General features: G+C 62.7%; 4 protein-coding genes across 7 annotated transcripts; 3 read left to right on the top strand and 1 right to left on the bottom strand.

Annotated features, from left to right (window-relative positions):
- The first annotated feature begins 2,127 nt into the window (after window positions 1–2,127).
- LOC102815717 (chromosome unknown open reading frame, human C9orf172) lies at window positions 2,128–5,064 on the top strand. The gene has a single exon (XM_006863683.1). The coding sequence runs from the start codon at window positions 2,128–2,130 to the stop codon at window positions 5,062–5,064; it is 2,937 nt and encodes a 978-aa protein (XP_006863745.1).
- A 1,986-nt stretch (window positions 5,065–7,050) lies between these two features.
- Window positions 7,051–8,191, top strand: PHPT1 (phosphohistidine phosphatase 1). 2 transcript variants are annotated; one of them, XM_006863682.1, is made up of 3 exons: window positions 7,051–7,210; window positions 7,677–7,801; window positions 8,099–8,191. In XM_006863682.1, exons 1-3 carry the CDS (start codon window positions 7,051–7,053, stop codon window positions 8,189–8,191), a joined length of 378 nt encoding a protein of 125 aa, XP_006863744.1. The 2 variants fall into 2 exon arrangements, with proteins under 2 accessions (XP_006863744.1, XP_006863743.1); XM_006863681.1 differs by having other exon boundaries at window positions 7,051–7,216.
- A 1,371-nt stretch (window positions 8,192–9,562) lies between these two features.
- Window positions 9,563–16,867, top strand: MAMDC4 (MAM domain containing 4). Its single transcript, XM_006863797.1, has 27 exons — window positions 9,563–9,578; window positions 9,980–10,084; window positions 10,148–10,324; window positions 10,399–10,524; window positions 10,640–10,770; window positions 10,857–10,941; window positions 11,129–11,254; window positions 11,424–11,561; window positions 11,645–11,733; window positions 11,817–11,990; window positions 12,228–12,368; window positions 12,447–12,570; window positions 12,833–12,946; window positions 13,020–13,151; window positions 13,630–13,746; window positions 13,829–13,963; window positions 14,043–14,173; window positions 14,386–14,605; window positions 14,679–14,816; window positions 14,890–15,008; window positions 15,082–15,172; window positions 15,276–15,422; window positions 15,601–15,735; window positions 15,820–15,947; window positions 16,037–16,145; window positions 16,520–16,701; window positions 16,826–16,867. The coding sequence occupies exons 1-27, from the start codon at window positions 9,563–9,565 to the stop codon at window positions 16,865–16,867; spliced, it is 3,372 nt and encodes a 1,123-aa protein (XP_006863859.1).
- Window positions 16,868–18,164: 1,297 nt separating this feature from the next.
- Window positions 18,165–20,339, bottom strand: EDF1 (endothelial differentiation-related factor 1). 3 transcript variants are annotated; one of them, XM_006863678.1, is made up of 5 exons: window positions 20,189–20,339; window positions 19,485–19,536; window positions 18,929–19,089; window positions 18,652–18,745; window positions 18,165–18,278 (listed from the first exon to the last, which is right to left on the bottom strand). In XM_006863678.1, the coding sequence occupies exons 1-5, from the start codon at window positions 20,264–20,266 to the stop codon at window positions 18,217–18,219; spliced, it is 447 nt and encodes a 148-aa protein (XP_006863740.1). In that variant the 5' UTR covers window positions 20,267–20,339; the 3' UTR covers window positions 18,165–18,216. The 3 variants fall into 3 exon arrangements, with proteins under 3 accessions (XP_006863740.1, XP_006863741.1, XP_006863742.1); XM_006863679.1 differs by having other exon boundaries at window positions 18,983–19,089; XM_006863680.1 differs by having other exon boundaries at window positions 18,992–19,089.
- Between the last annotated feature and the right edge of the window lie 2,985 nt (window positions 20,340–23,324).

The following is a 23,324-nucleotide window of genomic DNA, read 5'->3' as shown; positions in this document are numbered from 1 at the left end:
CTGATGACTCCAGAGCCTGTTTGGAGACTCCTGCCCCGCCAGATGCTGCCCCGAGACGTGCCCCGAGACGTGCCCCGTGGGTGGGGCCTGGCAAGGCCAGCGCGGTCACCAAGTTAGGTGGGTGCCCTGGGTACCCAGCGGGATTCCTTCAGCCCCAGTGGGAACCCAGCTCAGCAGCCTCACCTGCGGCGCGGCCCCTTTAAGTGCCGCCCTCTCGGCCGCCACCGGGGGCAGCACAGAGCGGCCGGTCCGTGAGCGGCGATGCTGCCTCGAAGCTTCTGCCGGCGCCGGGAACGCAGCAGTGCTAACATTCGGGCTCCGCAGCCCACCGGGGCTCGGGCAGCGGAGCAATACCAGGTAGGGGGCGGGGGTCACACCGCAGTCGCAGGCCGGGGTCATCGCCTGCGTCTGCAAGGATGGAGAGTCCCCGCCCCCAGCGATACTGACCGACCGGGTTGCTCGGGCCAGGGCCTGGGGCTGGGCCGGCCGACCGCGAGGGCTTAGCAATGTCTGAGACCTTGGATGGGGTCGAGCCAACCTTTGGGTAGGGGCTGTCACTGCGTCCAGCTGCTGACAGCCGCAGCCGGCAAGGACCGCGCTGCCACTTCCCTGGGGCGGAGCCTCGCTCCGTCACCGGCCCTGATCCTGGCCTGGCTCTGAGCTCAGGATGGTGGGGGAGGTAAAGTGGGGATGGTCTTCAGAACCTGGGATGGGACAAGGTTGGGGTGGGTTCAGGGACTGTGACCTCATGGCCACGACCCAGAGGTCGTGTCTACAGCCTGTGCACACCGGGGACCCAGAGGGTCGTCCCATTGAGACCCGTATCGGCGCGTCCACCTGATGGCTTGCTAGGTGACGGATGGCTTCCGACTTTCCCCTACTCCCTCCCTCCCCTCAGCTGACTGTGAGGGTGTTCCCGATGGGAGCCAGGCGACAGGGTCGCATGTGACCTTCTGGACATGGGCGCCCTGCACAGCCCGAGGCGCAGGCGCTGTGGGTAGCCCCCTCCCCTTCACGGCCCGCCGGGACCCTGAAGGGACGTGGTTAAGAGTAGCCTGCTGATTAGGGGTGCCGGCCCAGCCTACAGTGTGGGGGCCGCGGGAACGCGGTTTCCATGGAGTCTTCCGGCGCCGATGGGGGCGGGCCCTCGCCGCGTAGCCGTGGGGGAAGGGGCTTGTCCCGCCACCCCCTGCCTCTGCGACTCCCCTTTGGATCAGGCGCACGGCTGTTCGGATGCACGCGGAGAACGGCGGCCATGAGCTCAGCTCACACGTTCCCCCACGTGGTTCTGCAGCCGGCTCGTCTTCTCGCTGCCAGGCGGCGGCCACACGCTGTGGGGCGTCTGCATTTGTGCAAATCTGGGGGCGGGGGTCGCGCTCCCCGCCCTGTCGTATCTGCCCCAACCATCACGGTGGGGTCCAAGGAGGCTTCTGCAAAGAACATGAGGTTTTCCGGCCGTGTGTGCTCCTAGAGATTCATCCTGGCTGGGACCAGCCCGCAGCGGGTTCGCAATCAGGATTCAGGCTTCCGCCTCGCGGCAATGAGGACAAGCACCTTTAAGCCCAAGGGAGGGTCTGTGCCCGGCCCGGCCAGAAATGGTTCATCAAGCCAGTGGGCGGTGGGAGTAACGCCTTGCAGGGGGCGTGCTAGCAAGGGCTGCAGGCACCCAATGTTGGAGTTTGTAAATAAGGTCAAAACAAAAAAATTGTCCCACTATCCCGCCAGTGGGGACCACGCCCCTAATCTCTCACCCGCAGGTGGGGGCTGACACGGAGACGAGGTGGGGGCAAAAGACGGAAACCAGAGCCACAGGCATCGCTCGCATGCCCCGCCCCATCCCAGAAGCCCGTGCCCAAAGTGGAACGGTCTGGGGGGAGGGGCCGGCCTAGCTGGCTAGACCAATGGCTTCCTCTCGCAGGTGCCTGGGTCGTGGACATGGAGCCGGCGCCCTCGGCCACAGCCCACAGGCAGGGCTGCCACGCCCACTACGCCCCAGGTAAAACGGGTCTGTGCTGGGGTGGCGGTAGCGGAGGTGAGTCGGGGTCTCTGACCCGGATCTTTTCCTTAGGGCGAAAGCCCCTCCAGGCTAAGTGAGCTAGAGTCACCAGCGTGGGGACCTCTTTTAAGATGACCCGCACGGACCCGCCGGATCTGCTGGTGTCAACCGTGTACCAGGACATCAAAGTGGCGGCTCCGGGCCCAGCCTCGCGCCGTCCGACATGTGAGCGCCCCATGGCCCGGCCTACCGCGCCCGCGCCTTTCAATAAGCGCCACTGCCGCAGCTTCGACTTTCTGGAGGCGCTGGACGGCCCGACCATGGAGGAACAGCGAGGGCACGGGCAACCGGATCTGCCACCCTCAGAGCCCGCAGCGCCGCGCCCCAGGCCTCGCGACGGCGAGACCCGGCGCCGCGCCCGCTCCAAGAGCACGCCGCGCGCCCCCCCGGGCCTGGTGCCCGCTGCTCCTGCCTCACCCCCAGTGTTGCCCCGCCGAGGCCGGGAAGCCCAGCGGGCAGCGCGCACCGAGGCGTCTCCGCGCCGGGAAGCTGCCTACCCGGCGCTGCGTGCACTCGCCAACGAAGTGCACCCCATCAAACTACAGCCGCAACGGGGCGGCCCCGGCCGCATAGCACCCCTGTGTGCCACCGCTGGCCGCTGCCCGCCACCGGAGCTGCACCCGGGGCCCGCCCCGCACGTTCGCTGTCGCCTGGACATCAAGCCGGACGACGCGGTGCTGCAGCACGCCGCCCGGGGCCCGCGGCCCTCCGGGCTCGCTAACGCTGCGCCTTGGGTCCGCGGCGCCCCTCAGCTGCACAGCCGCACAGTTCCAGGCCCTCGGCATGTGGCACTGTCCCGCACGCCCACCCCCAGCGACTCGTACTGTGCGGACCCCCGAGCGCTGTACTGCGACGGGCCCCTGCCTGGGCCCCGGGATTATGCAGAGCGCCGCAGCCTGTCTTTCGCCACCCCACCAGGTCCCACCCAATTCTTCTACACCGAGGATCCCGAGGTCTACCCCGGCGGCGGCTTTGCGGTCAGCCCAGGCCCTCCCTTCGATGGCTACTGCCCCAGGCCTTATGCATCTGAAGAGCCTCCGGGTCCCAGTCCTCGGCATGGGGGCGGCTACTACACGGGGGAAGTCCGGGCCTTCCCGATACAGGAGCCTCCCTCCCGCTCCTACTACAACGAGGTGCCCCGCGCCTACGGCCCGCCCTGCGGCCCTCGCTATGTCCCGGAGGAGCCCCGGGTCCATCCAGCGGCTCGATCCTTCCATACGGAGGACTGGGGACGGTACCGTGAGCGCGACGCTCTGGCTCGGACTTACCCTTACCCACGCGGCAGCTCAGCCTGGGGCGACTGGGGACCGCGGCCTTACCGCACCCTGCAGGTGGCACCGCCCCCGGACTCTGGGCCGCTGCTCGCCTCGTGGCATGGCGGCACGGGTACCAGTCCACCCCGGTTGGTCACCGACAGCCGCCACTACTCTCGTTCCTGGGACAACATTCTGGCTCCTGCGCCGCGTCGGGATGACCCCCTGGGCCGCGGCCGCAGCTATGAGAACCTGCTGGGGCGTGAAGCGCGTGAGCCTCGAGCCTCATCCCCCGAAGGCAGGCGCCCACCGGTCATCGTAAACTTGTCCACCTCCCCCCGGCGCTACGCGGCGCTGTCTCTGTCTGAGACGTCGCTGTCAGAGAAAGGTCGCGCTGGCGAAGGCCTAGGCCGAGCCTGGTATGTCACACCAGAGATCACCATTACGGACAACGACCTTCGCATCGCAGAGCGCCCGTCGGCCAGGGCCTGGGAGGTGTCTGGGAGCCACAAGCAGCCGCCGCCGCCCACTGCGGCCGACGGCCCTGCCCCGGGTCGCCAGCGCAGCCTGGAGCAGCTAGACGAGCTTATCACAGACTTGGTCATCGACTCGAGGCCCCCAGTAGGCCCGGCCGCCGAGCGCGCGGCTGGTAGCCCGGGCAGCCAGCTTCATCGTCTGCTGGACCTGAGGCCCGCAGGCACCGCGCTGGCGCTGGCTCGCTCGCCGCCCGCCTCCGCCGGCAGCGCAGAGGAGCCGGCGGGCTCAGGGGAGGCGGCCGACGCGTCCCCAGAGCCCAGCGCCGACGAGGATGACCTCATGACCTGTTCCAATGCACGCTGTCGGCGCACCGAGACTATGTTCAATGCCTGCCTCTATTTCAAGTCGTGTCATAGTTGTTACACCTACTACTGTTCACGTCTGTGCCGCCGCGAGGACTGGGACGCGCACAAGGCGCGCTGCGTGTACGGCCGCGTGGGCAGCGTGTGCCGCCACGTGCTGCAGTTCTGCCGTGACAGCGGCCCGGTGCACCGCGCCTTCTCACGCATCGCGCGCGTCGGCTTCCTGTCGCGTGGCCGAGGCGTGCTCTTCCTGGGCTTCCCGAGTCCCGGCTCGGCCGACAACTTCCTGCGCTTCGGCCTGGAGGGGCTGCTGCTGTCGCCCACCTACTTGTCGCTGCGCGAGCTGGCTACACACGCCGCGCCCCTGGGTGGCTACGCGCGTGAGCTGGCGGCTGCTGGGCGCCTTTACGAGCCGGCCGAGTGCTTCCTGCTCAGCGTGTCCGTGGCTGTAGGTCCCGGTGCGGCGCCCCCCGGGGCCCCTGGCAGACCCGCGCCGCGCAGTGCCGGCCCCACGGTACGCAAGTTCGCCAAGGTGGCTCTGGCGGCCGGCAGTCCCGCGCGCCCGCCACTAGCACGAGGCCGCGAGGCTGACATGGAGACGCTGATCCTGACGCCGCCGCCCGGCACCGCTGGCCTGGATCAGGAAGGCGAGGCCGGCCGCCGCGCGCGCGAGGTCGCCTTCATCCACATCCAGCGAGAGCTGCGCCTGCGCGGCGTCTTCCTGCGCCACGAGTTCCCACGAGTCTACGAACAACTCTGCGAGTTCGTCGAGGCCAACCGGCGCTTCACGCCCACTACCATCTACCCCACCGACCGGCGCACTGGCCGCCCCTTCATGTGCATGATCATGGCCGCCTCTGAGCCACGCGCGCTCGATTGGGTGGCCAGCGCCAATCTGCTGGATGACCTCATGTGAGCCGGCGGGTGCTCCAGCTGTCCAGATCAAGCCCCAGGCTCCACCCAGAGCTCTTAAGCCGGAGCCCCGCTTTGATTTCCTGCGGTCTCCCTCGGGAGTGTCCCCCATAGCTCTTCCTTCCAGCTCCCTGAGCCACTCTCCCAAGTTCCCCCTTCCCCCCCACCTTGTCTGCCAGCGCCCCCCCCAACTCTCTTTCCCGCACACTAACAACCTCTTCACTTGGCCCCCGTACCCCATCCTTCTCGGTCCAGGCTCGCCCTAGGGTCCCAGAGACCGGTCCTCAGCCGCTGGTGCTCCCCGCGGGAGGCGGGATGGCCTGAGGACCCCCAGGGCCCTGCCTTCAAGCGGAGATCCCCGCCGCGCGCACACATCGGTCCGCGGGCTTCCGCTCCTCCTGGAGCCCGGTGTTGACCAAAGCCCCTAGTCTTCACTTTAAAGTCGCCCATCGATCCGACCCTCAGCTTTGTTTCGGGATGTGTCCACCTTATCTACTGGAGAACACCCTCGGTGTCCTGTCAAAGCCCTGTGGGCCACATGGTGCTGTCCGCTGGTCCCTGGCCGGTAGGACAGAGACCAAGTCTGGCCCTCACATGAGCAGCCCTGTACCCTGCAGTCCTCTCACCTCCGGCCTTACTCCCGCCCTGGCCTGGGCCTGCAAGGCACGCCGGGAAAGCGACAGGGATGATTTTTCAGGCCACGGCACAAGCCATCCAGTTAGAGGGCTGGGTATCCAGGCAGGAAAGCAGGCGCTAAGGGCGGTGGCGCTGCTGCGCTGAGGCCTGACTGGGGGTGGGGTGGGGTGGGGTGGGGGCACAATGACAGTGCTGTCCCTAGACCCTCTGGATGCAGACACACTTGCAAAGGATGGATGAGTAAGGCCTTGACGGGGTGGGGGCTGCAGAACAGGTGGGAGCAGGTGCGGGAACGAGCCGGTAGAACGATGTGGGGTCCAGCGGAGGCGGGATGACCGGTAGGATCACAACAGATGTGGTTCAGCGCTTGCTCTGATTGGGTCCCGTGCAGGTGACTGAAAGCCGGAGGCAACCCTCAGGCCCCCGCCCTCGGGAACTCACGGAGATCCCAGTGACCAGGATAGGAGACGACTGTAGGCCAGGGAGGGGGTGAGACCGGAAGCTGAGAAAAGACTGTGCGCTGTCCAAAAGGACCCTCCTCCTGGAGTCCCCAACCTTCCATCACATCAGGGAGGGGGGTATCGAACGAGCTAAATCGTGGGCACCCCCAGCCCCTACTGCTCGCCCACCCGGGATCCTGCCAGTCCCTCCGCCCCCGACACGCCTGCGCATTTGCACCGCAAGCTCCTTTGCACCGGCCGCGGCGCCCCGCTTTCGCGGTCTCCTAAAGCGGCCGCCACCCCGGGCCCCCTGCACTCGGTCCCTCACCCGAGAAGCGGCTCGGAGCGGCCCTGGAATGATTGTTTCCAGAGGGCAAGCGCTTTCGAGCCAAGTAAACTAGAACTTGAATGTAGCCCCGGCTGCCTCATTGAAGACCGGGGGGGGAGGGGGGGGAGAGGGCGCGAGGAGGGGAAGTCCGGACAGCTTCCGGGGGTCCCTGAGCAGCAAAGGGTGGGGACTTGGGGCGCATCACTCGGGCTCCAGGCAGCCTCCTAGCTTCTAAGTGCCCCCTCCAGAGGCGCCTGTCAGCCGCTGCCGCCAACTCCCCCGCACTACTGGAAAATATCTTTTCAGTCGGCAGGATTTTAATCACAGTTCCCTCCCTCCCAATTTCCTCGTTCCCCTTTAAGTGTAACCAGTGTGGGTCCAAGTTTAAGAGCTGGGTTGCGATTGGCTAGGCTACGCTTCGAATCGTAATACGATTGGCTGTGGTTACACGGCTTGGGCAGCATCTCACCACAGGATTAGTCAAGGCTTTCCAAGAGCCTACCCCTTGCACCGTCTACATTGACCCAGATTGGGAAGTGGGGTAGGGGCTGCAGAAGCTGGGGGTCTGGGCGCACGCCGGTAAAACATGGCGGCAGCGGGCCTCGCTGAGATTTCCGATGTGGACATCGACTCTGACGGCGTCTTCAAATATGTGCTGATTCGAGTCCACACGGCACCACCCTCCGACGCCAAAGACGCGGAGAGTAAAGAGATTGTGCGCGGCTACAAGTGGGCCGAGTACCACGGTGAGGGCGGGGCCGACGTCCGAGGGGCGGGGCCAGCGCCTATAGTGTTGTGCTGAGGGGGTGGAGTTAGAGTCTTAGGGCGGAGCCGTCGTCAGCCTCTGATGGGCCGAACTTAGGGGAAGGGCCGGGATCCGGGAGCCCGATCGGCGTCCGAAAGGCTGGGAGGGGCGGGGCTGGGAGCTTGGGGCGGATCTGAGGGCTCAGGGTCTGTGGGCCGGGGCTCAGGGGTGAGTCGGAAACCCCAGACTCCGCAGAAGTTAGAGCGTCCGAGGCTGCTCACCCAGTGTGGGCTCCAAGGAGTCATTCTTCTTTGGGGGTGGGGGGCGCGGGCGGGGAGGGGGTATGTTACTGTAGCCCCGCCGGCTGCTCATGGCCGCATCCCGAGTCCCCGTCTCTGCACTGAGGACTCGGATGTAGGGGGTGCACCTGGCCTCTGAGCACGTCCTGAGTCCGCCCTCTCTCGCAGCCGACATCTACGATAAAGTGTCGGGCGAGATACAGAGAAAGGGCTGCGGCTGCGAGTGCCTGGGCGGCGGGCGCATCTCCCACCAGAGTCAGGACAAGAAGATCCACGTGTACGGCTACTCCATGGTGAGGGGTCCGGAGCTTGTGCTCACAACCTTGGGTTCTCTTAACCTTTGCTGCCCCTCAGGCTGCCAGTATTGGGGTACCCCCACCACCCTTTGCTGCGGAACTTAGATCCCCCCTCCTTCAGTCAAAGCCGCCACCACGTTTAGCCTCACGATGTCCAGCAGGCCTCCAGATGAATGGCCTAATGGACACGGAGACTTCCTTGTCCCTGGAGCGCCCCCAGGGTGGTCTGCACCAGACCAGGGAAGGGGCAACTGAAAGGCTTAAGTGGTGTCAGCACCTGCCCCCTTTTCTCAGGGTTATGGGCGTGCTCAGCATTCCATCACTACCGAGAAGATCAAAGCTAAGTACCCGGACTATGAGGTCACCTGGGCTGATGATGGCTACTGAAGGCCCCCTGAGACCACAAGTGGATGGACACCGTGCCCCAGGCTGGGCCCTGTTCTCTCACCCTGAGCACAGGGAGACCAGACAGCTGGGGCCCTGGGGCCCCCATGGGAATTAAAGTGTTGTCACTTGGACCTGGCTCCTGGCCTGTTTCTGGCATTCCTGCCCACAGCCCCCAGGGGCCCTGACTATCCTGTCCACCCCCTTGTTTCCGAAGGCCCTGGGGCTCGGGTGCACACTCAGCCCTTTGGAGTCTGATAAGGGGCCAGTGCACCTTGTTCCTCCATCCTAGTTTATGGCCTGATTGCCCTCTGCAGCTGGTATCCCCAAGGCCATCTGGGAGAGACCGCACAAATGTTATGCAAGAGGTCAGTGCTGGCTTCTCTGCCTGCTTTCAGTCACATGAGGCCTCTTTAGTGCCCCCTGGGATCCCATGGGAGTAAGCATTTGACCTGCTGCTTCTGAGACCATACCCGGAGGCCCCTCCCACAGGTCTCACATGGGGCACTTTGGCCTCCACGGCCAGCAGCACACACTGCCCCCACAACACACACTGAAGGGGTGATGACTGCTCAGCCCTGAAGTAGCACAGAGGGGATGGCTGCCTGGTGGGTGATGGGGGGCAAGGGAGATGAGCTCTGGGAGCAAGCAGGGTGTAGGCAGAGTAATGGAGAGTCTGGATAAAAAGTGAGGGGCCTCACGGAGGTTCTGATGCCTGCCCCTGAAACTAGCCGGTGTGGCTGCGGGTGGTCAGTGTGCTCCTCATTGGCATAGGACTCAGCGTTATGGTCCCTGGAGTTCTGGGCCAGCTCTCTGAGGGAGGTGGTCCCATGGAGCCTGGCTCCCGCCCCCTGTGCCTATCAGTCTGCAGGGTCACCAGACTGGGGATTCCAGGCCTGGAGCAGGGCATGCAGGGGTTGGGGCGCCGCAGCAAGGAAGAAGAAACACTGGGGGGGTTTGCATAGCCCTGGGCCTTGACCTTGGCCGCCCAGGTGGAGCTGGAAGCCACAGGAGCGATAGCTGCAGTCTTTATCTACACCACCCCCCAGATCCTAGTTGGTAGGTCACCTGGGCGCCACCAGGTTTCATGGGGCCCCCACTGGCCAGGCATTTGAAGAGTGGGTAGGCGGGTTTGACCCTGATCAGGGGCCCCCCACTGGGGTGTTTCCAGCCAGATTTGGGTGTTCAGCTGTGTCAGCAGAGGTGATCTGGAGGGTGGGGACCGAAGGTACCTGTGGAGCCAAGCCCCACCACTCCCGCACAGCAGAATCAGCCACTGAACCGAGGGGCTCCTTGCAGACCAAGTTCTGGCCAACCCCACACCTCTCTGCTTCAGCCCCAGTCATGCATCAGCCTGGCTGCCTCCTGGCCACCATGGCCCTGTTCTCAGGTGAGCTGTCAGCCTCCCACCTGCAGCAGGGTGGGCAGGGCTCCTGGGCACGGACGTTCCCATGAGAAGGCTTGTGGGCATGGTGGAGGGCTCTTCAGGTCCTGGGTCTTAGGCCCCCTTCCCCAGCTTCCTGGACCTGTATTTGCTATTCTCAGGGTAGCAGTTGGGAGGGGAGATGGTCACCTAAAGATAGACCCAGGGCCCTGACACAGACCCCACTCCTTGATGTGGGGTCTTGGTTCCCCTTGTGCTTCCCCCGCTGGTTGGGTCACAGGTTCAGGAGGGCACTGATGTGGGGCCCCCAGAACAGCAGTCTCTCCCAGGTCTGGCTCCAGCTGTCTGGGGTTTCCTGAGACCGTCCAGTGGCTCTGCCTTCAAGTCACTGGCTGCCTTGTCAGCAGGGTATCTGGCCTGGGCCTGGGTCCCCAACCATTGCGGGACCCCCTGGGAGGCTGTGTGCAACTTCCTGTGTGACTGCAGGGATTGTTCCGATGAGAGGCAGTGCGGTGAGTTCAGGGGGCTGGGCCTGGGCGGGGCCCAAGGCAGTCGCTGACCCCTACACTCCCCAGGGTTCCATGAGGCCGCTGCCGCTCTGGGTGCCCCCTTCGTCTGTGACTTCGAGCGAGACTCCTGTGGATGGCAGGACATCAGCACCTCAGGCTACGGCTGGCTGCGAGACCGGGCAGGCGCTGCGCTCCAGGGGGCTGGCGGGGCACGCTCGGACCACACGTTGGGCACTGACCTGGGTGAGGCCCAGATCACCTCGACCCCTCCCCACCCCGGTCTCCTGTCCTGTCCCCTGACCCTCTCATCCGGCCAGGCTGGTATGTGGCTGTCGACACCCACCGAGGGAAGGAGGTGTCCACGGCAGTCCTTCGTTCACCCACCCTACATGAGGCGGCCGTCTCCTGCCAGATCCGGCTGTGGTTCCACGCAGCCTCGGGAGGTGAGGGAGCCCAGGCTGCTGGGGAGAGTGGGGGGTCCCCAAGGGAGAGGCAGGGATGGGGGCAGGTGCGGGGAGGTACTAGGGGCTGCAGCTGCCCAGCACCTCCCTGTCACAGATGTGGCTGAGCTTCGACTGGAGCTGACCCACAGCACAGAGACGCTGACCCTGTGGCAGTGTTCAGGGCCCTGGGGCCCCGGCTGGCAGGAGCTGGAGGTGGCCACAGGCCGCATCTGGGGCAGTTTCCAGGTGAGCTGGGGGTGTTTGGGCTACAAGGATCCTCCTGAGCAGTGGGGGCTTAGGAGGGGCCTGATCTAAGTTCCTCCTGTTGCCAGGTGACTTTCTCTGCTACCCGAAATGCCACCCACAGAGGTACGGTGGCCTTGGACGACGTGCAGTTTTGGAACTGCGGGCTGCCTGGTAAGCCCTCTGCCTGGGGACGGATGCCATCTCAGAATGAACGCCAGCTCCACTGTGCCTTTGAGGGGACCATGGTTAGCGGGTGTCCCTCAGCCCTGCCTGCTCTCTGCTTAGACCCTCTCAGAGTCCCACCCCCACCCCCAAAGGTCCCCTAGGGTCTTGGGGCCAGGCTGACAGGATCCCTCAGTCCCCAGGGTCAGCTGTCGCCCGGGGCAGCACCACTGTGGGAACAAAGCCTGTGTGGAGTCCCAGCAACTCTGTGACAGAGAAGACAACTGTGGGGACCGTTCGGACGAGGACCCCGCCACCTGCAGTGAGACCCCACCCTCCTGGAGGCTCTTGGCTGGGTGCCTATAGAGAGGGTGGATCTCAGCCAGGGTCGGGCGGGACCAGCGGCATGATCCTGGGGGAAGCCGGGCTTGGGGAGGCCACCCTGCTTAGGGTCCCTGAACTCTCTTCACCTCCCCCTGCCCCAACCCAAGGCCACCACACAGTCACCGACTTTGAGACGGGCCTGGGTCCATGGAGTCACTCGGAAGGGTGGTCCCGGAACCACAGTGCTGGAGGTATCCAGCACTCTGCGTGGCCAAGCCGAGACCACAGCCTTAACAGCGCAAAGGGTGAGCACCTGGGGCCTGGCCCCGGCCACCTACCCGGCCACCGTCACTCATCTATGTGGTCATTGCTGCCCGCCTCCCCCCAGGCGCCTTCCTCATCACCATGTCTGAGTCCAGCAACCCTGCTGTCCTGTCCAGCCCCCAGCTCCAAGCCTCAGGCACCCACAACTGCACGGTGAGACTGCTGGGAGTGGGGACAGGACCAGCGGACGACATCCCCCGCTGGAGGATGTCCCCTGACTGTGACTCTCCCCCCAGCTGGTCTTCTATCACTATCTGCGAGGCTCTGAGGCTGGCAGCCTTCAGGTGTTCCTGCAGTTCCAGGACCCTGGGGCCCCTCAAGCTCCCGTCCTGTTACGGAGCCGTCGAGGGGAACTGGGAGATGTCTGGGTCCGAGACCGAGTGGACATCTGGAGTGCTCACCCCTTCCAGGTGAGGCCAGGTGGGGCAGGGGCCATGTGGGAGGCTGCTTGGGGACAGGAGGAATAGGGAGGCTGGGGTGGGGGGGCATGCAGATGATGCTGGAGGGCAGGACGCTGGGGCCCAGGGGTCCTCACTCAGCAGGGCGGGCTAGTTTGGTTCTCAAGAAGACAACCTGAGAAGGGTGTGTGGGGAGAGGAACAGCCTGCCGCAAGGGTGATGGGTGCCCCTGAGCCCCTCTGTTCGCAGATCCTGCTGACAGGGCACACAGGCCCAGGGGGTGTCGTGGGTCTGGACGACCTCGTTCTGTCGGACCACTGCACTGCAGTCCTGGGTGAGCTTGCCCCAAGTCCCCCACAAACACTCACTGCCCCTCCCCCAGCTGACCCAGTTTTGTTCCCCCTCCCCCACCCAGAACCATCCGCCCTGCAGGCGCCACCTCCTGAGTCCTGGGCCACTGCCCTGCAGTCCCCTCAGCCCCAGGACTCCTGTGAGCCCGGGCACCTCGCCTGTGGGGACTTGTGTGTCCCCCCAGAAAACCTGTGTGACTTCCAGCAGCAATGTGCTGAGGGCCAGGATGAGCAACAGTGTGGTGAGGGCCAGTGGGGGCTGGACACTGTGAGGGCCAGTGGGGGCTGGACACTGTGAGGGTCAGTGAGGGGGCAGGACACGGTGAGGGCCAGTGGGGGGGCAGGACACGGTGAGGGTCAGTGGGGGGATCAGGACGCGGTGAGGGCTGGGGAGGGGACAGGATGCGGTGAGGGCCAGCATAGGGGGACCCAGGTCTGGGCCAAGTTGGGGGTCCCGGCAGGCCACTGGGAGCCCCTGATACATTCAACACCAGCTGCTTGCAGGCACCTCGGACTTTGAGTCCACAGCAGGGGGCTGGGAGGACATCAGCGTGGGGCAGCTGCAGTGGCAGCGGATGACCACCCAGGAGAATGAGGGACCTTCAGGTGAGGCTCCTGGCTTGCTTTTCCCAGCAGGGGGGCCCATTCACAGAGAGGGAAACAGCATGTGCTCTTCTCCCCTCCCCCACAGGGCACTTCCTGTCCCTGCAGAGGGCCTGGGGGCAGCTGGTGACTTCAGCCCGGGTCCTCACACCAGCCCTGGGCCCCTCGGGTCCCACCTGTGAGCTCCACATGACCTACTACCTGCAGAGTCACCCCCAAGGTACTTGATCTGGGGGCCAAGCCAGCAAGGAAGGAGGGAGGAGGGGACCGACACCCATCGCGTGGTGTCTACAGGACTGCTGGCGCTGGTCGCTGTAGAGGACGGCTCCCGGGAGCTGCTGTGGAGTGTCCAGGGCAGCAGCGATGGTGGCTGGACGGTGCACACAGTCTCACTTGGGGCACGCCGCCGACCTTTTCGGGTGAGGAGGGACAGTCTGGCGAGGCCGGAGGGGGCTCTGAGGTTACCCCTGCGTAACTGTCATCCCTAAAGCCCACCCTTTGCCCTGTGAAGCTGGAGTTTGTCACCCTGGTGGACTTGGATGGCCCTTACCAGCAAGGCGCTGGCGTGGACAACGTGACTTTCAGGGGCTGCGATCCCACCCTGACCACAGAGAAGGACCAAGGTGCCTGTGCCCAGGAACCACGGTGGGGCGGGCCAGGGGCAGGACGGAGCTGACCAGCCTTGGCCCCACCCCCAGAGGTCACCTGTAACTTCGAACGGGACATGTGCGGCTGGCACTCCGGCCACCTCACGGATGCCCAGTGGCAACGGGTAGAGAGCCGAGGCCCTAATTATGACCACACCACTGGCCGAGGTAGGGCTGGGCCCCTGGGAGCTGGGTGCCTTCCCAGCAGCCCAGCATCCACCAATCTTCCTGATGTCTTGTCCACATGCAGGACACTTCGTGCTCCTGGACCCTGTGGAGCCTCTGGCCCGGGGTCCTGGTGGCTACCTGCTCACCAGGCTGCAGACACCGGCAGCCCCCACTGAGTGCCTGTCCTTTTGGTATCACCTTCATGGGCCCCAGATCGGTGCGTGACCCATGGGCTCCTTTGGGTGGGGGAGAGGCTCCACACAGGATCTGGTCTCCTACCAAGCCCCTCCCTCCAGGGACACTGCGCCTGTCCATGCGTCAGGAAGGGACTATGGAGACTGTTCTGTGGTCACGCTCAGGCACCCATGGTAACAGGTGGCACCAGGCCTGGGCCACCCTCACCCACCAGCCTGACTCTAAGTACCAGGTTAGCAGGCCAGCCTGGGGCTGGGAGCTGAGGCTCCACTGCTGACCTCTTCTCCCTGCTGACCACCTCCCCAGCCCCCATCTCTGGAGTGGGAGGGAGAAGCTAGAGGCCTAGACCATACCCGAGAACTGACCCCGTGTCTGGTTGACCTCCCAGCCTGGGAATGGGGTGCTGGGGGCTCCTGCTAGCTGAAGCTAACTCTTCCCCCCCAGCTGCTGTTCGAGGGCCTGCGGGACGGCTTCCAGGGCACCATGGGGCTGGACGATGTTGCCGTGCGGCCTGGGCCCTGTTGGGCCCCTAGGCGCTGCTCCTTCGAGGACTCAGCCTGCGGCTTCTCCACGGGTGGCCAAGGCCTCTGGAGGCGCCAGGCCAGCGCCACAGGCCAGGCCTCCCAGGGCCCCCGCACAGACCACACCACTGAGACAGCACAAGGTCCTGGGAAGCCTGAGGTCTGGGGGCTCAGGGATCAAGGGTCAAGGGTCACTGACACTGGCATTGCCCCCAGGGCACTACATGGTGGTGGACATGAGCCCCCAGGCCCTGTCCCGTGGCCTCGTGGCCTCCCTCACCTCAGAGGAACACAGGCCCCTAGCTCAGCCCGCCTGCCTGACCTTTTGGTACCACCTAAGTCTGCAAAACCCAGGTGAGTCCTCCCTGTGTCTGGGCTGTGGACCTCGGGAGACTTGGTGCATGTGTGACCTCGGCCCTACTGGCAGGCACCTTGCGGGTCCACGTGGAGGAGGGTGAGCAACGACAGGTGCTCAGCATCAGTGCCCACGGCGGGGCAGCCTGGCGTTTGGGCAGTGTGGACGTGCAGGCGGAGCAGGCTTGGCGGGTGAGTGGGCCAGTGGGGATGGGGCCTCACCTGGGCCAGGCCCCAGGCTGAGCTCCCTGCCTTGTGCCCCCAGGTGGTGTTTGAGGCCCAGGCAGCAGGTGTGGAACACTCATACATTGCAGTGGATGACCTATTTCTCCAGGACGGACCCTGCCCTAGGCCAGGTGGGAGCCGCTGCCAGCTGCCAGGCCCACTGCCCCTAGGCCCACAGGTAGGCCTTGGAGGCTGGGGACTGAGGGAGGGCAGTGACACTGGACTTCTTTGCAGCGTCCTGTGACTTTGAGTTCGGTCTGTGTGGCTGGAACCACCTGCCCTGGCCTGGCCTGGGCGGATACAGCTGGGATTGGAGTAGTGGGACCACGCCCTCCCGGTACTCCCAGCCCCCTGTGGACCACACCCTGGGCACCGAGGCAGGTGAGTCCTGCCAAGCCCAGAAGGGGTCCCAGCCTGGAACCAGAGTTGACCTCTGGGGCCAGACATGGGCCCTTGGCAGCCCCAGCTTCCCCTACCTGGGCTGGAGTGCGGATTGAGCTGTGGTTCAACATCAGCTGCCCAGGACCTCTTGGTAGCCTGTTGCCCCTTCTTGTCCCAGGCCATTTTGCCTACTTTGAGAGCGGTGTGCTGGGCCCGGGGGGCCGGGCGGCCTGGCTGCGAAGTGAGCCTCTGCCTGCCACCAAGGGCTCCTGCCTGCGATTCTGGTTCTACATAGGTTTCCCCGAGCATTTCTGTGAGTGAGGCGAGGCCAGCTGGGCCTGGGCGGCTCGGGGGGCGCCTTCTGGGGGGCCTTGACTGCCCTGTCCTCTGCCTGCAGACAAAGGGGAGCTCCGAGTGTTGCTGAGGAGTGTCCGGGGGCAGCTGGCTGTGTGGGGGGCGGGCAGCCTCCAGAGACATCAGTGGCTGGAGGGCCAAGTGGACGTGGTCAGCCCTGAAGAATTCCAGGTGAGGCTGCTGGAGAACCCGAAGCAGGAGATGGAGGTGGGCCCCAGCCCCTTCTTGGGATCCACTCAGCCCTTCTCTCTGCCTCCCAGGTGCTGTTTGAAGCCACCCTAGGGGGCCAGCCAACCCTGGGGCCCATCGCCCTGGACGACATCGAGTACCTGTCGGGACGGCCCTGCCAAGACTCGGCACCCAGCAGGGGTGAGATGGAAGGGGAGGGGGGCCTGCAGCATGCCTACTGACCCTGCCCACTGCCTGCCTTGTCATTCTTCATGCCCTGCTTGGGAGTCTCTGTCCACTTTAAGGGGCCCCTCGGCCAGCTGTCCTGGTTAGAGCCCTTCCACATCCACGCCCCAAAGCCCAGCTGGGCCCTGGAATTCAGGGTGGCCCCTGCCAGGGGGAAGAGGTACAGTCAGTCCATGAGCCCCTCAAGGCCCACAAAAGGCCGGTCTGCTGGCCCAGCCTGAATCCACTGCTGGGAAGGTTTGAGCTAGGTGCTTTTCCTGTGTAAGAGGGGCCCCGGGAGCCCCCGAGGGTCTCCAGGCTCAGGTTTCGTCCTTCCCTCCGGCCCCCAGGGGGCGAAACCGCACCCTCTCTGGTGCCGTCAGCGGTGGGCAGCGCCCTCCTCCTTCTGCTGCTCCTGGTGCTGCTAGGACTGGCCATGCGGCACTGGCTCCAGAAGAAAGGTGGCTGCCCCTTCCCAGGGCGCAGGGACTCCGGGCCAGTCACCGGCTTTAACAACATTCTCTTCAACGCGGTAAGGGGGCACGGCATGCAGCGAGCCCTCACGCTCTGGGGTAGGAGCAGCCCAGGTGAGGGAGACACCTGTGGACTAGCTGGGGGCCGACCCCCCACACCCTGTTCACCTCCTTCCTCCCCAGGACAGTGTAACACTCCCGACGCCCATCACCAGTGACCAGTAGCCGCTCAGGACTGCTCTGCGCTTCTACAGGCCCTAGGCTGTGTGGCCAGGGGAAGGGAGCAGCTGAACAGGGCAGTTCCCAGCCAGCCATTATCCCCGGCTCAGCCCCAGAAGCCGAGGGGAGCCGAGGGGAGCCGAGGGGAGCCGAGGGGAGCCGAGGGGACCTGAGGGACCACCAGTCTCCACTATTGGCCAGAGCTTGTCTAGACACCAGGAAGGGTGTCGGTCATGCACCCCAAGAATAAATCTTGTGCTGTCCACCCATTGGACTTGCAGGCTGTGGTTAATATGACCACCACCCTCTGACCTGCACATGGGGGGGGGGCTCTCAGGAGTGATCCCACCCCCCAGCTCTGATGGGGGGCGTGTTATCTCAAGTGATGAGAGGGGCAGGAGAGCCAGGCTGAGGGCCAGCCAAAGGTGGGAGCTGGAGCGCGAGGGTAGCAGCCAGGCCAGGCCCAAGTGCCCCCACACTGCACAGGGGAGGTCCTCCACGTCCCCTCTCCATGGGGAATATCCAAGTCATTCTTGCATGTCCTGCTACTCAACAGGGGCAGTCTCAGGAATGGACAGTCCCAGGGTCCCTGACCTGGGCTGAGGCGCCAGGTATCTGCCAGGTCTTCGTTTAGCCCAAGGCCCAGAGCTAACCCTCCGTGGAAGCTGCGCCTGCCTGGCTGGCTGGCTGAAGGCCTCCCTGTGTAGGCAGAAGGGGTGTCCCTTGGCAGAAATGTCTGCTGGGAGGGTAGGGCCTCCCAACAAGCAGGCCCCTCAACTCAGGCAGGGCACTCACTGTGATGGGGCTCCCCTTTCTTGGAAGGGTGAATCCAGGCCCAGAGCCAGAGACCACAATGCCTAGAGAGGACATGGGGCCCAGGAATGACCTCAGGGGTAAGGGAAGCCTCCCCCAGCCATCCCCACATGGGGGCTGGGGGCGGGAGGGTGTTATAGACGAATGAGACTTCCGTAGGAAGAGCAAGGACTTTTATTAGCTTCTTTGAAAGCTGGGCATAGGGTAGGGTGGGGTGGAGAGGTGCGAACCTCCCCCGGCCAACCCTCAGCCACTCCCCAGGCAGTGCCCCACCTCCGAACCCCAGTTCTCAAGCTCAGAAACACCTGTAGGGATGAGGGTCCCATCGGGCTGGAGTGGGGAATAAACAGGCAGGAGAACCAAAGACTTTGCAAGGTTTTGTTTGTTAGTTGGACAGCAGGGATGGAGTGAGGAGGTGCCCCAGGGAGTCAACACCCCCCACCCCCAGCAGCTGGCCTAAGGGACCCACACCGGTCCCAGTCCTGGTGTAGGGAACCAGCCAGACGAGATCAGCCGGAACAACTGATTTCGAGGCTTTGTGCTCATTTCCCCCTCGGCCCCTTCTCGATGGGCTTCCCAATGTCCTTGCCCCGGAGCTTGAGGCCTGCAAAGGGACACCAGCTGATGACTCGGCAGCACCACCTGCCTCCCCCGCTGGCTCCCCTGACACTCGAAGCCCCCCACAATTCCACTCAAGTTTAAAGAACCCTCAGGAGACAGCGGGTACCCCTTCTTAGATCCTCAGAGCCCTGCCCTACACTTCGTTCCCACGGCAGAGCCCCAGCAGCAAAGGAAGGATGCCTCACTGCTTTACAGCTAATTACAAAGAGCCGGAGCCAATAGGGTCTCGGACCGTACCGAAAGCACTTGGGGGTGAGTGGGGACAAGATAGGGACACCCCGTCTGGAGGCAGAAGCCAGCTCCCGTCAGTTCACAGGCACTTCCTGTCAGCTGCGGAGCCCAGGCAAACCACTCACCAATGGCTCTTTCAATCTTGCCCAGAACCTGGTTGTTTGGGATGGCCCGTCCACTCTCGTAGTCTGCGATGACTTGCGGCTTCTCGTTGATTTTCTAAGGAGAAGATGGCCTTTATACACATGGCTTCAGCGAAGACGTGCTGGGCAGTCAGGACACTCCCGTAGGCCCACTATGCCTCAGCCCGGGGTCCCCACAAAACAAAGCCATGTCAGAGCCAGAGGAGCACACAACTGCCTGAGAGGCCGTCCAGATGCAGCGGGGCCTGGTGGGACTCACCGTCGCCAGGTCCTTCTGTGTGAGCCCCTTGCTCTGTCGGCCCTGCTGGATGACCTTGCCCACCTCCAGGGTCACCCTGTCGTGGTGCAGTTCCTCCGTCTCACGGTCCAACTTGGCAGTATTCTTGGTGATCGAATGCTGTTTGTTCTGGCCAGCCGCCCCTGGAGCAAGAGGAGAGGGCTGGTGTGGCTGCTGGACAGACTCCCTAAGCCCTGGGAATATTCCTGCAGAGGGGAGCCTGGCTGGAAAAAGCTTCTGGTCTTGCACAAACAACCCCAGATCCAAGAGTGTGTGGTTCCAGACTGTTCCCTCAGGGGTGGGAGGTGGCCCAGGTGGTAGTAAAAGTAACAACCCTCCTGACCCAACCGCAGCCTTCGTGAGAGCACAGGCTGGCTGCAACTCTCTGCAAGCAGCCATCCTCCCCAAGATAAGGGCACACAGCTTTGTCACACGGCTCCAGCCACCAACCCAAGAGGGCACGCGCGAGCGCACACACACGCGCGCACGCACGCACGCGCACACACACACACGAGCAACCAAGCACACCTGTACCTACATTTCTTGGAAGTCTCCACATCTTCTCCTCGTCTCTGGGCTGCTAAGATGGCCTAGAAAATCGGAAGAGGTTTTGGTTACAGTGAGCTTCCCAGCTAGTAGCCCATTGAAGCAAACCCACTGCCATGCAGTCGGTTCCATGTTTTCTGGGCCGTCTCGTCTGGCTCCCTGGGGCAACTGGTGGGTTTGAACCCCTAACCAACACTTAGGCCACAGCGACACCGCTAATGGAGGAGGGCACAGTGATAAGTGGTTCGAGGTCCAGCCTTGTACAATCTGATACTGGTCACTTGTGGCGTGGCGACAGGCCACCGAAGGACAGGCAGCTGCGCTTCCCTCCCGCTGCAGAGGCTGGACAAGAGATCGACCCCAGACTCTCGGGCCCCCTCCGACGTAAACAGGTGCTCGAGCTCCTCAGGGACCCGGGGTTCTTGGGGTGCCGTGCTTGGGCACAGTAAGGAAACGGGGGGATGTGACAGGCCCGCTGATGACCGACCCGCCGCCTGCGGGAGACGGAAGGACGCACTGGGCTCGAAACGACTCTCGGGTGGTCAGCCACGCCGCTGACCTCTCGCCCCCAGCACCTCCGGGCCACGTCCATCCTCCGCCTTAACGACGCGGGGAAGCGGGGTCCACTTGCGCGCTGGATTGGCGGCGCCCCGGTCCCCGCCGCCCCGGCCCCGGCCCGCCCCGGCCGCCGCCCACCTGCTTGGACTTGGCCTGGGCCGCCGTGGGACCCTTCTTGCGCAGCACGGTCACCGTGTCCCAGTCGCTCTCGGCCATGGCGGGTCGGGCGCGGTCGGCAGCTCGGTCCGGCGGCTCCGCGGCGGCGACTGGAGACCCGGCGCGGCGTCGCGACGTCGCGAGGCGCGCGGTCCCGCCCCTGACTCCCATTGGTCCGTGGCCATTGGGGCGGGCACTTCCCGAGGCCCGAGGCCAATCCGGGCGCGGCTCGTCTAAGGACGCGCCGGGACGCCCCCGAGCGCACGACGTCGGGCCGTAAAGGGGGGGGCAGCGGGCGCCGTCGGGAGGAAACGGGGGCACTGGGTGAAGAGGGGCGCAGGGGGAGAGCGGGGGCGTCAGAAGGAATTGGGTGCATTGCGGAGGAGCAGCGCCCTTGGGGAAAGGGGCGTAGGGGGGTCGGGAGGAAACGGAGGCACCTGCGGGGAGACGGCGCCGGGAGAAAAGGGGATTGAGAGGAGGGGGCTGCGGTCGCTGGGCGGAGGGTTCTAGGAAAACAGGACTGTGGAAAGAGTGGTACGGGGAAAAAAGGGGGCACCGGAAGGAGAGGATACGTGGAGTAGAGGGGCAGGGGGAACAGGATCCCCGGGCGTTGGTGGGCACCTTGGGTCAGGCCCCCCAGGCTGGCCATGTGGGCGGGGAGAATCCTCATATGCAATTTTCCTCTAGTTGAACTTAAGCCCCATAGCGACCCCGTATAGAGTTTCCGAGGAGCGGCTGGAGACCTTGAACCCCAGACCTGGCGAATCAAAAGGGCCTTGCAGTCCGGCGCATTAACTCGCAGTGCCACACCGGGAGACGTGGACGCTGCCTTATACCTGAATTCCACTGCCCTGGTGTCTACCTGGGGTCAAGTTCTTCCTGCCTCTCTTGGGTAGTCAAGTGGGGGCCAGGGGTAGCGTTTGTGGGCCTGGACATAGACAATTTGAGGGGTTCACTGTTAGAAATGGAGTCCTGGTGTGGGGCTGCGCGTTAATGCGCCGGATTGCAAGGTTTCAGCCGCAAGGTTGGCAGTTCAAGCTCACCAGTCGCTCCGCGGAAACCCTGTACAGTGCCGCTATGGGTCGGAAACAACTGCCAAACACTTCACACCACCACCAATTTAGAAATAAGAAGGAAAACTGTACAAACAAAATGAGTTAATTAAAGGAATCTTTGTGTAAGTTTTTTTTTTTTTTTTTAAATATTTTGAATATTTTTGCGTAAGGAATTGCCACTAGCTGCCCCACTGGAGAAAGATGAGGTGGTCTGTTTGCGTGAAGATGACCCATTTTCGCCGGCATTGACTGGCCACGGTGGTCCTTCAGGACAATAGAACTGCCTGGTAGAGGGCGCATACTGCCTGGTTACAGCTTTGGAAACCCTATGCGGCAGTTCTACAAAGAAGCTTCAAGAAGTTTCTGGAAGAATTAAAAGACAATGGGAATTTTCCACAAACTTTTTGTATAGGGTCGCCAAGTCAGAATTGACTAAACAGTGAGGGTTTTTTTTTTAATGTAATAAGGTATATGTCATTTTATAATAACTTCATATTGTACAGTAACTTTGTAAAATATTTTCAATAATGAGAAAAGATTTTCTAAATTGACCACAAGTATTAAAAACTGGTGTAGCGCTGTGGGTTAATGCGTCAGACTGCAAAGCCGTATGAACTGCAAGGTTGGCGGTTCAAGCTCACCAGCTGCTCCTCGGAAACCCTATACAGGGTCACTATGGGTCGGAATGGACTCGACGGCACTTAACAACAACAACAAATGCAAAACTACAGAAAATGACATTTTGAAAACTATTGAGGAAAAAAAAAACTTGATGAATCTCTAATGCTTTGTTAACATTTCTGGCAGCATAGTCTTCGATTTATTGTGACTTTTTAGAATTGTTTTATGCAAAGAACAGAAAACAAATTCAAACATTTTTCTAACATGGTTGATCAGATGTGTGCCTCAGAAACTATACAGGGTCACTATGACTCAGAACTGACTCTAAGGTACTTAACAACAACAGTGTAGTATGAGAGAGCTGGTGGTGCTGTCGGGGTAAATACTGGACTTTTAACCACATGATCAGTGATTCAAGCCCACCAGCCGCTCTACAGGAGAGATGGAGGTTTCTGCTCCTATGCAGATAAATGGCCTCGGAAACCCTATACAGGGTTGATATGTATTGAAACTGATTCAATAACACCTAATAAAACCAACAGTGTTAATGCTCATAGTAATGGTTAGGTGCCATCGAGTCGGTACCGACTCATAGCGACCTTATGCACAGCAGAATGAAACACTGCCCGATCCTGGGCCAAGCTCACAAGTGTTGCCACACTTGAGTCCATCGATGCTGCCACTTTGTCAATCCATCTCACTGGGGGTCTTCCTCTTTTTCTCTAACCCTCCACCCTACCAAACATGATATCCTTCTCCGGTGATTGGTCCCTCCTGACATTATGTCCCAATTATGAGAGACAAAGGTTGGCCATCTTGGCCTCCAAGGGGAACTTTGGCTGCACTTCTTCCAAAACGGATCTATTGGTTCTTTTGGCAGACCATGGCACTTTCAATATTCTCCTCCAACACCATAATTCAAAAGCATCAATTCTACAGTCTTCCTTATTCACTGTCCAGATTTCGCATGCATATGAGGGTCAGGCGCACCTTAGTCTTCAAGCTGACATCTTTGCTCTTCAACACTTTAAAAAGTCTTGTGCAGCAGATTTGCCTGATGTCGTTTGATTTCTTGACGTAGTAATAGTATGACCAAAAAAAAGTCATCGAGTCGGTTCTGATTCTTAGCGACCCTATAGGACAAGGTAGGCAGCCTCAGCAGCTGCTGGGTTTGAACCCACGCCTGGTCCTGCGTCGTCCCTGTGGTGGGTTTGAACCCACGCCTGGTCCTGTGTTGTCCCCGTGGTGGGTTTGAACCCACGCCTGGTCCTGCGTCGTCCCCAATCTGTTAATTCCTAGGTAATCTTGGCCAGGAAGCTCCACCGAGACCTATTCAGTATCACAGCAACATGCAAGCCCCCACTGCCAGTTGAGTGACGGTTGCACATAAAATGCACCAGCTGGGAATGAACCCATGTTGTCAGTGCTGACTCACAGGGACC

The sequence above is a fragment of the Chrysochloris asiatica genome, unplaced genomic scaffold (genome assembly GCF_000296735.1).
Source record: "Chrysochloris asiatica unplaced genomic scaffold, ChrAsi1.0 scaffold00056, whole genome shotgun sequence".
NCBI classification, from domain to species: Eukaryota; Metazoa; Chordata; class Mammalia; order Afrosoricida; family Chrysochloridae; genus Chrysochloris; species Chrysochloris asiatica.
Note: the sequence above shows the minus strand (reverse complement) of the source record. Positions and strands in the feature narration are given on the sequence as shown.

What these genes read in the sequence shown, in the direction of transcription:
- LOC102815717 (XM_006863683.1), top strand. Translation starts at nt 2,128, where the DNA reads ATGACCCGCACGGACCCGCCGGATCTGCTGGTGTCAACCGTGTACCAG.
- PHPT1 (XM_006863681.1), top strand. Translation starts at nt 7,051, where the DNA reads ATGGCGGCAGCGGGCCTCGCTGAGATTTCCGATGTGGACATCGACTCT. An exon ending in GGCCGAGTACCACGGTGAGG is followed by an intron (nt 7,217 to 7,676) that starts GCGGGGCCGACG and finishes CCTCTCTCGCAG; the next exon opens with CCGACATCTACGATAAAGTG. An exon ending in ACGTGTACGGCTACTCCATG is followed by an intron (nt 7,802 to 8,098) that starts GTGAGGGGTCCG and finishes CCCTTTTCTCAG; the next exon opens with GGTTATGGGCGTGCTCAGCA.
- MAMDC4 (XM_006863797.1), top strand. An exon ending in ACCTTCAGGTGAGGCTCCTG is followed by an intron (nt 12,947 to 13,019) that starts GCTTGCTTTTCC and finishes CCTCCCCCACAG; the next exon opens with GGCACTTCCTGTCCCTGCAG. An exon ending in CCTGCAGAGTCACCCCCAAG is followed by an intron (nt 13,152 to 13,629) that starts GTACTTGATCTG and finishes CCCCACCCCCAG; the next exon opens with AGGTCACCTGTAACTTCGAA.
- EDF1 (XM_006863678.1), bottom strand. Translation starts at nt 20,266, where the DNA reads ATGGCCGAGAGCGACTGGGACACGGTGACCGTGCTGCGCAAGAAGGGT. An exon ending in TGTGGAGACTTCCAAGAAAT is followed by an intron (nt 19,090 to 19,484) that starts GTAGGTACAGGT and finishes CTCTTGCTCCAG; the next exon opens with GGGCGGCTGGCCAGAACAAA. An exon ending in CACAGAAGGACCTGGCGACG is followed by an intron (nt 18,746 to 18,928) that starts GTGAGTCCCACC and finishes TCTTCTCCTTAG; the next exon opens with AAAATCAACGAGAAGCCGCA.